The sequence below is a fragment of the Parasteatoda tepidariorum genome, chromosome 1 (assembly GCF_982258835.1).
Source record: "Parasteatoda tepidariorum strain Cologne lab strain chromosome 1, Ptep-v5.0, whole genome shotgun sequence".
Lineage (NCBI taxonomy): Eukaryota > Metazoa > Arthropoda > Arachnida > Araneae > Theridiidae > Parasteatoda > Parasteatoda tepidariorum.
Window position 1 is genome coordinate 28,030,076 of NC_141755.1, and position 12,297 is coordinate 28,042,372.

The 12,297-nt window shown below is 33.9% G+C and overlaps 2 protein-coding genes across 2 annotated transcripts; both read right to left on the bottom strand.

Annotated features, from left to right (window-relative positions):
- Window positions 1–3,866: 3,866 nt before the first annotated feature.
- LOC147816348 (uncharacterized) lies at window positions 3,867–5,846 on the bottom strand. Its single transcript, XM_087151006.1, has one exon. The coding sequence runs from the start codon at window positions 5,844–5,846 to the stop codon at window positions 3,867–3,869; it is 1,980 nt and encodes a 659-aa protein (XP_087007132.1).
- Window positions 5,847–5,888: 42 nt separating this feature from the next.
- Window positions 5,889–9,071, bottom strand: LOC147816349 (uncharacterized). The gene has a single exon (XM_087151073.1). The coding sequence runs from the start codon at window positions 9,069–9,071 to the stop codon at window positions 5,889–5,891; it is 3,183 nt and encodes a 1,060-aa protein (XP_087007199.1).
- Window positions 9,072–12,297: the final 3,226 nt, after the last annotated feature.

The window sequence follows — 12,297 nt, forward strand, 5'->3', positions numbered from 1 at the left end:
AGTATGACTACTTTTTATTATAAAAGCTAAAATTTAAAATTCGAAGAAAATGAGTATGTTTTTGTGGGATCGAATTTTAATAGAAGATAACGTAGTTTTGAATTCATTAATTGTTATTTTAATTTAGCGTACACTAATAATCTAAACTAGTGGGCTGCGCCCCCTGCTCGCCAACCCCCGAAAATTGCTACGCAATCTTATATGGTTTGCTTCGCAAACCAATTTCGCTTCGCTCTCTACTAACTTAGGTACATTGAAAATGCACAAAATTCTAAGAATTCAAAACAATCATTCAAATCCATATAAAAACTTTTTTTTTTTAAATTACATCTTTTTAGTAAATACTAAGTCATTAAAATAAATTTGAATTCAAATAAAGACTCATTGACTGAGACTCATTTTTCAATGAATAACTAATAGCAATAATAAAACAAATAAATTCGTGATATAAATCAAAAGTCGTCAAATAAATTCGTAATATATAAATTCGTGAAAAAAAAGCGCTTTCGACAAAATACTAAAATAGAGATCTATCGACAAAGACTACTCACTTCTGCCTAGCTTAACAGTATGAGATTGCCGCAGCTGAATTGTTATTTCAGTTTCCGTTTCTGAAAGCGCTATATGTTGAGCCACGTCAGCTAGATTTGCCATGTGACATTTTTAGCGGCAATCATTGATCGATTTTCTAGCGTTGCCTTTCGGGGAGTTGCAATGATACTTTTTTTTTGTCGCCGTGTAAGAGAAATATATATATAGATAGACTTCTTAAACCCTTTATTTTGAAAATTCAATTATGAGATTAAATGTCTGGATATTTTGCTTCCTTATTTTTTTTTATTGTTGTGCTGTATATGGATTATCATTTAAAAACGCTTCACTTTGACGTCAAATAAACTGTTTACCAAAGTTTTTTTTTTGTCCTGGTTACAGTAGGGCTCCTTAATAAACTGAAATAGAAAAAACTTAGTTTAGGTAGCAGATTTAAAGAATTCTACAACTTAGTGTTTTGTCATGTCTTTAGTTACTTCAATTCATAAATTTTTTATATTTGTTCCATTTTATGATAAATTTTACTATAAGTAAATAAAATTCTATAACTATAAATTTAACGAAAGTCATGTATGTAGTAAATATCCGCAATGCTTATCCTTGCTTATTCTTCGATTAATTTAAAAGGAGATTAATAGTACATGCCAAACATATAGATATGAATTCTATTAAATACATAAATAAATTTAAAAACAAGAAAAATAGTGATAAGTTCAAATATTTAAATCAAATCGTTATTTAGTTCAGATGGTAAAAAAAACTTCGCTTTCATTAACACCCTTAACGGGAAAAGCGAAGCATTTTATCAAATTTGAATACAATAAAAATAAAAGTAAAAAAAAAAAAACTCAAACGATTAAAAATATTTTCACAAAGTCAATTAATAATAATTAAAAAAAAAACGATAAATTCATCGTCTTCATCTATCTAGAAGTAAGGTTTATTACCACAGAGGGGCGCTATTTATGTTAGGGTATAAAGCGTTGCCACTTTCCAGCGCCTTGAAAAAAAATGCTTCATATGCTCTAGCATTAGAGTGGAAACTATAATTTTTCTGATCTGAACTTTCCACATACTTACGAAAAGTTACTTGCAATCTTCCAGTCTATCCAAAGATTATGAGAGTTTCGAAAAAACGGTGTTTTATAAGCAGCTCGATTTTCCCTTTTCCTTTCCGAAAATTTTACGACAAGAATTCTGCTTTTTTTAAACATTTTGTTAGAACATTTTGCTTAAACATTTTTATTCCTTTTTAAACATTTTCGCGGAAGTGAGGAGAATAAAATCAGTTTGATTTTTACCGAAAAATAGCTGAAGTTGTGTCTGCAAAATCGGCGAAAAACTCTGTTGTAGAGCCAAGCTACCCGTCAGCAGAAAAGTGATAAGGCAGATGAAGTGAATTGGAAGAAGAAGAAAAAAAATTCGGCTTTGGAACAGATGCCAGAAACTAATGATTGCAGAACCCGGGTGTTCGATGCTGTGTATGAAAACTGATGTATTTTCAACGGCAAGGACGATCTTCAGCTTAAAATTCTGAAAATAAACCATATACCTCTTCACTTTATAATTGAAAAGTTTCCTCAAGGATGAATTGGATAGGAAAAACATTAAAAGAATAAACAATACACTTTAACCACAGACATGATTGGTATTTTGGAGGTTATGTGTTTTTTTTCCTCTTCTTCCACAAATTACTTCTAAATATAAGAAATTTTTTACTTATTGTATCAATACATCGTTTCTCCTTCTGCTTTAAGACACCCACTTTTGCGTTAAGATATTTTTTTTTTGTCTTACTTTTAAATGAAAAAAAAATTAACTTTTTTGTCACAAATGAACTCACAAAATGAAATTTATAACAGTAACATTATAACAAATATGGAAAAAACACGAAAAAGGTAAGTGATTGACTAAATGTAGGTTTTGATAATACAAAGGTTGGAATTTTCTCTCAAAATAAGTGTCAAATGCTGTTATAAACGTATTCAAAGAGAAAGAAGAGAAAAACAAACAAACAAGAGGTTAGATCAGAGTCGTGGCCCTTGAAAGACCTAAAAAGAAAGTAACTAACCATTTCTTACATACTTTTATTAGTATTCAAATAGAAAAGATAACAAATTTTGGCCATTACAGTTTTTTTTTATTTTTCTGAGATATTAAAACACCGTAACTGTGGCTTATATTATTGACCCGCTAAACCTTTCATTCCAAAAATTTAAATAAAAATAACTGTTTAAAAAAAACACAAGCAGTGCTATATTCTTCATTGGAAAAAATAAGAAACAGTTATCCTAATATGACGAATAATTGTAGAAATAAATCTCGTAGAAGGTGGAATTAAAAACACTATATCATCAATCCGTTGGATTCTAGAATGAGACAGAAAAGATTAACTTTTCAGATGAAGTTATCGATTCTCTGTGATTGATTTCAAATTGCGATGAGGATTTTAATTTTCAAAGATTTCTTGTCAATAGTCACGTCTCCTAATCTGATTTATTTTATTTCATTTAATTAATTAATAAATTTATTTTGCATAAAATTTTTTACCATTTTATGCATAAAATCCTTCCGAAAATTCAGAGATGGACTTTGATATTACTGGTAATGAAATATTTTCAAAAATCTTAAATTCTTAATTCTCTAAATTATGCGATTTTGACTATGGTTAATCCTTAAAATTTGAAGTATTTAATCTGAGCAGCTTTAAAATTCTGGTTTCTGTTTTAAAAACTGAACTTAAGTATTCCTCAACCTTTTTTGTGCATGCTTCACCCAAGGCTTTTTAAAATTATTATCCCCCCTAACCTATACATAATTTTTAACATTCAAAAATTGAAAAGTTCACTAATTAGCATTAGTTGCTTTAATTATTAGTGTTTCGTTTCACGAACGAGGCCTAAATTATCAGCAATGAAGGCGAAATTAATAATTAAATCAACGCAAAGAAACGCTTAGTTCTCAATAAAAACAAAACAACCTTTCTTTATTACTTCTTACATCAGTCATAATACCCAGATTCAGGTTATTATTTTTATAAAACAAATACATAACGATTACGATTAAAACTACTAAATCGATTCTCAACACTCCTACCTTTTGTATTGATTTTAATCAAGGCAAAACTTAATAAACATATAAAGTTAACCAAAAAGGGGGAAACGTTAGTGAGAAATATAAACAAACTACTGAGAGAAACAACTGTTACTGAAGTAAAGTACTTTAACTGAAATCTATAAATTAGTTTAAAATTTACTTTATGACATAAACTCTCTAAAGAAAAGAATAAAAAAAAAGAAAAAGTGTCTTTTCAGTCAAAGATCTAGTCTCTTGGGCATCTTTACTTGACGACCACTTCGTGTATTTTTTATTTCAGGAGGCTCTTCAGAGATATCAAAGATACCTTCATTACTTATTTTCGTTTCATAATTTGGGGGAACTGATAAGTCCTCGAAACGTATTTCCAAGGGATAAAGTCGTTGTATTGGCCGAATAATGGTAGTATGAGCCAGTTTTAACCGAGCGACTCTGTGTTTTCCATCTTTGCCTGAGATTAACTCCTCAACTCGCGCTAAGGGCCAGTCAATTCTTTTGGAATTACTAGAACCCACTAGTACAATATCACCCTCCTTTAGTTTGTAGCGTTGTTTTTCCTCAGGATTTTTCACTAAAGCGGCTAAGTATTCTTTTTGGAATCTCTTGCGAAAACCATCGCGTACCTTTTGCAGGTAGCGCAGCCTTTTTCGCAAATGGTTGCCATCAATCAGATCTAGATCGACTGTGTCACAATGTAATGGTGTGGTAACTTCGCGCAAGAAATGGGAAGGAGTCAAAGACTTTGGCTCTTCAGGGTCCTCAGATGTATAGGTTAGAGGTCTTTGGTTGATGGTACTCTCGCACTCAGCTAACATAGTAAGCATCTCTTCATAGTTAAGACTTGCTTTGCCAAGGTTTCTCTTTAGAAGATCCTTGAGAACTCTAATGAGACGTTCCCACCATCCACCGTACCACGGTGCACTTGGGGGATTGAAATTCCACTTTATTTGAGATGCTGTAGAATCTGCTTGAATAACTTCCCAGTCCAAGTTTTGAAGTGCTCTTGCCGTGCCAATAAAATTCGTTCCTTGATCCGTATATATTACACTGCATCTCCCTCTACGAGCGATGAATCTTCTTAATGCTTGAATAAAGGTATCGGTTGACAAAGATGTTACTAACTCAAGGTGCACGGCACGGTACACCGCGCAAGTAAATAAAATAATCCAAGCCTTAATACGTCCTCGCAGAAAGACAGGGCCAGCTAAATCTGCCCCGACGACTTGAAACGCAGCAATTCTTTGGATACGATCGACTGGTAATGGCGCACTCTCCGTAGTTGAATGTTTCGAGGAATGTCTTTTACAGGGAATACACTTTGAAATAATTTCCCTGATAATCCTTCGTCCTCTGGGGATCCAAAACCTGCTTCTTAAATATCCTAAAAGGGTCTGAACTCCAGCATGTTTTGGAATCTTATGTGTATATTCAATCAAACGCCGAGTTATTTCATGATCAGGAAGAACAATAGGGTATTGAAAGTTCTCATCGTCTTCTCCAAGTATAAGACGGGTCTTGACCCTCAATATACCTTGTTCTTCATAAAATTTCATAGAAGTTTCATACTTCTTCCTATTCACATCCGTCCACTCGTTTTGAATCATCTTTATCAGGCATAATTCAGCAATTTGAAATTCTTCACTGGTAATTGCTCCTTTAATATTTTCTCGAACTTTACTACAGTTGACACAAAAACGGAGCATCCATGCAACCATCCGCACTATCATAGAATATTTCGAAAAATATAGAAATCTGTCACTGACCACTTCCCTTTGAACATTTGCTGCACTCGTTACTATCTTTCGACATTCTTTCAGCGCTTCCTCCGGACAAGACAAATTTGTAACCGGCCATGACTCTTCATCTTGTCGTAGCCACGAAGGACCCTCCCACCATTTCTGGTGTAAAAGATCATACCAATTACAAGAACGTGATGGTAAATCGGCAGGGTTTAACTCTCCTGGTATGTGTCTCCATGCGTTGATATCCGTCAGCTTTCTTATTTCTTTTACTCTATTTCCGATAAATGTATTCCAAGGTTCTTGCTTCCTTATCCACGCTAACACAACCATAGAGTCACTCCAAAAAAATGTCTTAAGAGGCAACTTCAGGGATTCTGTAATAGATTTATGCAACCGAGCAGCGATGACAGCTCCCAATAATTCTGCTCTTGGAATCGTTGGACGGTTCATTGGCATCACTCTAGATTTTGCAGTTACCAAATTTACAAAAACTTCTCCTTACTCTTTACATCTCAAGAATGCACAGCATGCATAAGCTTTCTCTGATGCATCTGAAAAAATGTGTAAAGTTGCATCATCGACATTACCTCTAAACATTCTTCTTGGAAGAGTGCATTGTTCAATCAGACCAAGATGTTTTGCCCACCTAAGAAACCTCACTTTAAGATCTTCGGGAAGCTCTTCGTCCCAATGTAATTTCATTCTCCAGGCCTCTTGTAGTATCAATTTCGGTACGAGCATTGCAGGACATGAAAATCCTATTGGGTCGTATATGCTGTTTACTACTGAAAGTAACATTCTTTTACTCGGTAAAGGACTCAGGTCGGCAATTGTTTTAGGGAAAATACATGATATTTTATCTGTTTCACAATTCCACTTAAGTCCTAATACTGACTGAATCGGATTTACGGAAGAGCCTGTAGAAAACCAACATCGTAAATCAAAGCACCCAGCGGCCATTATCTCGATTGCTTGAGTTTTTAAAATTTGAAACTGATCTTCCTCATCCACACTGGTAACCAAGTTATCCACGTAAAAGCCGTCTTCTAATTTACTTCTTGTAAAATCCATGTCTTTACCTTTAAATTTTTCCTGACCAAGGTGATGTAGTATCGTTGCATTCAGTAGGAAAGGAGAAGTAGTAATTCCAAAAACGACACGGCAGTGTCTGTATTCGACGATAGTTGAACAATCAGAATCCTTATACCACAAGAATCGCAATACATCTCTGTCTACTTGATTTACACTTATCTGCAAAAATGCCTGTTTAATATCGGCAGTAACTCCCTTTGCACCCCATCTGAACCTGTTTAGTAAGGGAGGAATTTGCTGTGTCAAACTTGGTCCAGTACTAAGACAATCATTTAATGAAGCACCACCTTTAGTTTTGCATGAACCGTCAAAGACAGGCCGTATTTTCGGTGTTGCGCTTGATAACTTAATTACTGGTCTGTGTGGTAGGTAGTAGACTGAATTCTTTACTTCCGATAACTTAGTTTCCTCAATAATTCCTTCTTTTTTCCAATTCAAGAAAACTTCGCTATATGATTTTAATGTGTTTTCTTTTACCATATTCTTCGTAACAGAACGGAGTCTAGATACGGCTACTTCACGATTGTTGTATAAGGGAGGATGTCCTACCAACCAAGGAAGTGTAACTTCATAACGATTTTCATTATTAACCTTCAGAGTTTCTTGAAAATGGATCAGTGTGTCTTCTTCTAGCATTCTTTTCTCGTGCACTTCTGTTGGATCTGTTATTCCTAAAACTTCCAAATCCCAAATGTTATGCAACTCAAAGTTATTCAATTCTAACGATACCATATTGAAAACTTCCTTTTTCTTTCCAAGACCCATGATGGTCCAACCAACTGTAGTTTCTATGGCTGTTATCCCTGTTTTGAAAACTTCTACTCTACCTGTTAAAATACTGCCAAGGACATCTGCTCCCAGTAGGATTCTTATAGGCAACGCATTTCTACCTACATCAGATAAAATTATCCCACGGGAAGATAATTCGGAAATAAGCTTTTCATCTTGAATTCTAGGTAATGCCGTACAAATTTTTGACTGATCAAGGAATGTAACTGGCATAGAACATTTTCCGTCTAAACCTTCTATAGTCAATTTATATTTTTTATGCTTAGCAGCAGGTGTTGTTCCTCCACCAAACAAACCTTGCGAAAGTATTTCGGTACCTGAAGATTGAAGATGTAATTCTTTAACTAAACTAGTTTCGATGTATGAACGGTGTGATCCATCATCTAATAAAGATCGAACACAAACCTCTTTACCATCATTACGAAGTCTTAACATAACAGTCTTAAGATAAATTTCTCTTGGCGACGATTGAGATGAAAGCAGTGCTGTGGCATTTTCTTCTTCATGCCCTTGTTCCTTGTCAGGGGAATTCATGGATCCTTTGCTAAAATTAGGGCACAATATCACATAATGTCGTTGATTGCACAATAAACACCTTACTTTACTTCTACAATCTCGGAAAAAATGTCCCTTTTTTAAACATAATAAGCAACATTTTGCTTGCTTAACTGCTTTTTTCCTTTCTTCCAAACTCAAATCAGAAGCTTTTCGACAATCTTTGGTATTGTGAGGTTTATGACAAAATATGCAATCAGTTTTTCCGAACGATTTATCAGGAAGTGATGATATTAAAGCAGCGGCTGTTGGATCGTCCTGTTGAAATGGTTTATTTACTTCTTGTTTGTATTTTTGTCTCCCAAAACCATTTTCCGCTAAAACCCTATGTTCTTCACCTTCTACTTCATGAGAGAGAAAGGACATTAACGCTTCCAACAAATTTTCTTTAGTTAGATTTATCATCTCTTCTTCGCCAATTTTGGCATTTAATCTGTATCTATCCCACGCCTTTAAAACTTCAACGGGTAAACATGATTCTACAACCGGGTACAACATTGCTGCGTAATTTTTTGTGGTCACCGCCAATGTTTCCAGCGATCTCAAATTCGAACCTAATTTATCATAAAGCTCAGCAAGCCGTACATTTTGGCGATTTAGCACTAAAGCTAAAAGATCTCTAATGTAAACTTCTATCAATAAATCTGTCCTTCCAAAACGAGACTTTAAGTGTTCTATTACTTTCAAATAATTTTCTTTGGATGGTGGATAGCTGTCAACGATATCTCTTGCTTTCGTATTTGACTTAATAGACGCCAATAGATATTGGAATTTATCTTCTTCTTTTAAATTATTATCATTGTGAATGCGAGAAAACTGTCCCCAAAATGCTACCCAAGTTTTCGGACCAACTTCATATTCTTTCAAAACTATTTTTGGCAGCTTTAAATTTGCGCCAACTATTGACTGCACATCGCATGACTTGGCATCAAAATTTTTCTGAACATAAGAATCGTAAAATACTTTCACTTCAATAAATTTCTCTCTATAAGATTCAGCTAAATCAAATTCTTCGTCAGAAATATTACTTAACAAACTTATTTGAGAATCCAAATCAAACAACCTAGTCGATTTATCAACTATCTTATTATAAATAGTAAATATTTCCTTACTTTCAATATTTTCGGATTCTTCTAACTTAGCAAATTGATTGCAAGCAGTAGTAAAAGCACGGCGTAACTGTGTTCTTGCTTTTTTCAAATCTTCTACGTTACTTGCAATGTCATTTTCTTTTTCTTCGGCCATTTTCAGTTTTAAATTCCAGAGTAGGCTTAACACAAATCGTTATATTAACAATGCAATATTTCCAATCTTAATCGCAGAAATTCTTTTTAAATCACGAACGCCATGTTTCGTTTCACGAACGAGGCCTAAATTATCAGCAATGAAGGCGAAATTAATAATTAAATCAACGCAAAGAAACGCTGAGTTCTCAATAAAAACAAAACAACCTTTCTTTATTACTTCTTACATCAGTCATAATACCCAGATTCAGGTTATTATTTTTATAAAACAAATACATAACGATTACGATTAAAACTACTAAATCGATTCTCAACAATTAGAGATTATTTATTATTTAAATTTAATGAGATCTTTAATTTGCTGCATGCTTCAAGGAGATTTTACGTCAGGTTAGTTAACTTTAGAAGATTCAAGTTCCCTCGTTTCGTAAGCGATTTTAATATTTTCTTTTCTTTTTAAGAAGCAAATCATTTACGGATTTAAATCCGTATTCAGCTAATTATGAAGAAGGAAGCAATAATAATAGTTCTCTTGCACGTTTGTTTACATTTCGATATCTGATTTCGGTCTTCTTAGAAAGCTATACCATCACATTAAATACAGTTATAATTAATTCGTTATTTTGCATTTTTGCAAGTTCTTGATGCTGCATATTTTAGATATCACGCAAATCCACTGCAATTGATACTGCATATTTTAGATATCACACAAATCCACTGCAATTGGTACTGCATATTTTAGATATCACACAAATCCACTAACATTGGTTACATCATCCAAATGGGGAAACCAATTTTTTCAAATCAAAAAATATATTCTTATTTTAAAATCAACTGATTACTTTTTCAGATGATCGACAGTAACATTAGCATGAGCCGCAGTGGCTTAGAAGATAGAGCGTTCGCTTTCCAGGTTCGAATTCCAACGGTGGCTTGTTGCTACGAATTCTGCACTCGGCTCACACCGACCACAGTGCTGACGTAATATATCCGTTAGTGGTCGCTTTGCCGTCGGGGTAACCGCGAGAAGCTTTCGTAGTTTTCTTAACCATGTAAAGCAAATGCTGATTTGTTCTGGTTTTTCATGAAGGCTAGTTTGTCACAAAACTTGATCCAGAAGTTCCCTTTTCTTCTGGGTTGAGTTAACATAGGAACATTAGGCTACATAGGAGGCTACGGCACATAGGAGGCTGCGGATAGGATCATTGATAGACGTAAACTCAGAACTAAATTGGTAGTTCAACGCCGGTTGGATAAAGTAAAATAATATTGGGGGAACAAATTAGTTTTCAATTACCGTTTTCAAAAGATAGCTCAGGCTGTTATGAATGTATGAATGACAGCTGGTTTCGGTGGTTTCAGAGAGGTTAGACATCTGCCAATAATATTCAGTTTATATCGCTTTGAGTTTCATACAAAAACCCAGTTTTTTTACTTAGTTGAACTTGTTAAATTTTGTAGTAACTAAGTACCATTTGCTGGTGGTTTTATTTTTCTGCCTTAATTGCCAGAAAAGTGCAGCTGAAGCGCATCGAATGCTTGTAGAAGTTCACGGTGACAATGCTCCAACTGATAAATCATGTAGGGAATGGTTTCGACGTTTTAAGAATGGTTAATGGTGAATAAAGAATGGTAAATGGTGCTGTATACTATGAGCTGCTACAACCTGGTGATTCCATTACGGGCGATCGGTATAGGCTACAATCGTTTGAGTCGTGCATTACGAGAAAAACGGCCGGAATACGAGCAAAGACATAAAAACCAATAAGTTATTCTTCTGCATGATAACGGTGGGCCTCACGTCGCAAAAGTCATAAAAAATTATTTGGAAATGCTCAAGTGGGATATTTTACCACACCCGCAGCATTCACCGGACATTGCCCCTTCTGATTACTGGTTGTTCCGACAGATGCAGTGCGATTTGGCAGATCACTGGTTCACTTCTTTCGCAGATATCGAAAATTGGCCCCTAACTTTGATCGCCTTAAAAGACGAGACATTTTTTCGAGATGGAATTCAAAAATTGCCTGAGAGGTGGGAAAAAGTTGTAAACAACGATGGACAATACTTTGATTGTACTCTCAATATTACAATAGGGTTCTCCATGAATTTCCGGGTTAGATTACGAGCTGCGGCAGCTCAGAGGATAGAGAGCGATTTAGACGTTATTATGCCATAATTATTATGATTACGCTCTTTTTCATTTAACGGAAAAAAGCAATATATGTATACATTTTTATAGATATTAATTTTTTACAAGTAAATATTTCCATGCTTATATTTATGGTTAAAAAAATTATAAATCTGTTTTAACATCATTATATGGATCATTCTCACAAAAAGGTGATTTAAGTCCCTTAGTAATAAATATTAGGAAATACAGCAGATTTCTTAATATTTTTCTTCATCATTTTTTGTAAAGTTCTAACTAACAAATCATATGCATTTCTGCTAAATGTATTTAATATTTCATTCTTATTTTTTAATAAACATAACTGCAAAATCCCCTCCGTGGACGTCCCTACGTCTGTGACACAAAATAATTTTTAATGACTGTTAAACAATTTAAATGTTATTTTAATGATTTTTGTAGTTTTACCTAGTTAAATACTTATAGTAACTTTTTATTTAATATTTTTTTAAGAAAAATTTATTTTTATAAAATGAATGACTAGTAAACTTTGTCCATCAAAAATGAAATCTCCCTCCATGGACAACTAATATAGTTCGGTATATATGCAATAAAGGGCAGCAAATGCGAAATCCCTATAAGACAGCTGCTGGGAAACCATTCCATTTTCTAATGTTAACTATCAGTTGTTTTTGTTCTCTTTGGTGTCAGTTTTGGATTGTTGCGTTGAACTGGGGTTTGGCAAAGTTCTCACTGTATACTCCGTGGACATCATAAAGAAGGTAAGAGAAAGTTATTTTATTTTTGATAGATGAATTTCAGATTGCAAAAATAGTATAATTAATAAAAAGAACTGTCCCATTTTTGTAACTTTAAAATTAAAAATCAGTAAAATTCAAGAACTAGTTTTTGTCTCCTCCGTGGACATAACAAGTCCACTGAGGAGAAGACACAGTCAATGGAAGAGACAATGTGTTAGATAACCATAATACAATTTTAATAATTGAAAAAACTATTTTCTTTTAATTGATTTTTTAGTCTATTTATACCTTTTTAGTGAGAATGACCCATATTCTTATCTAAAGAACACAGAATA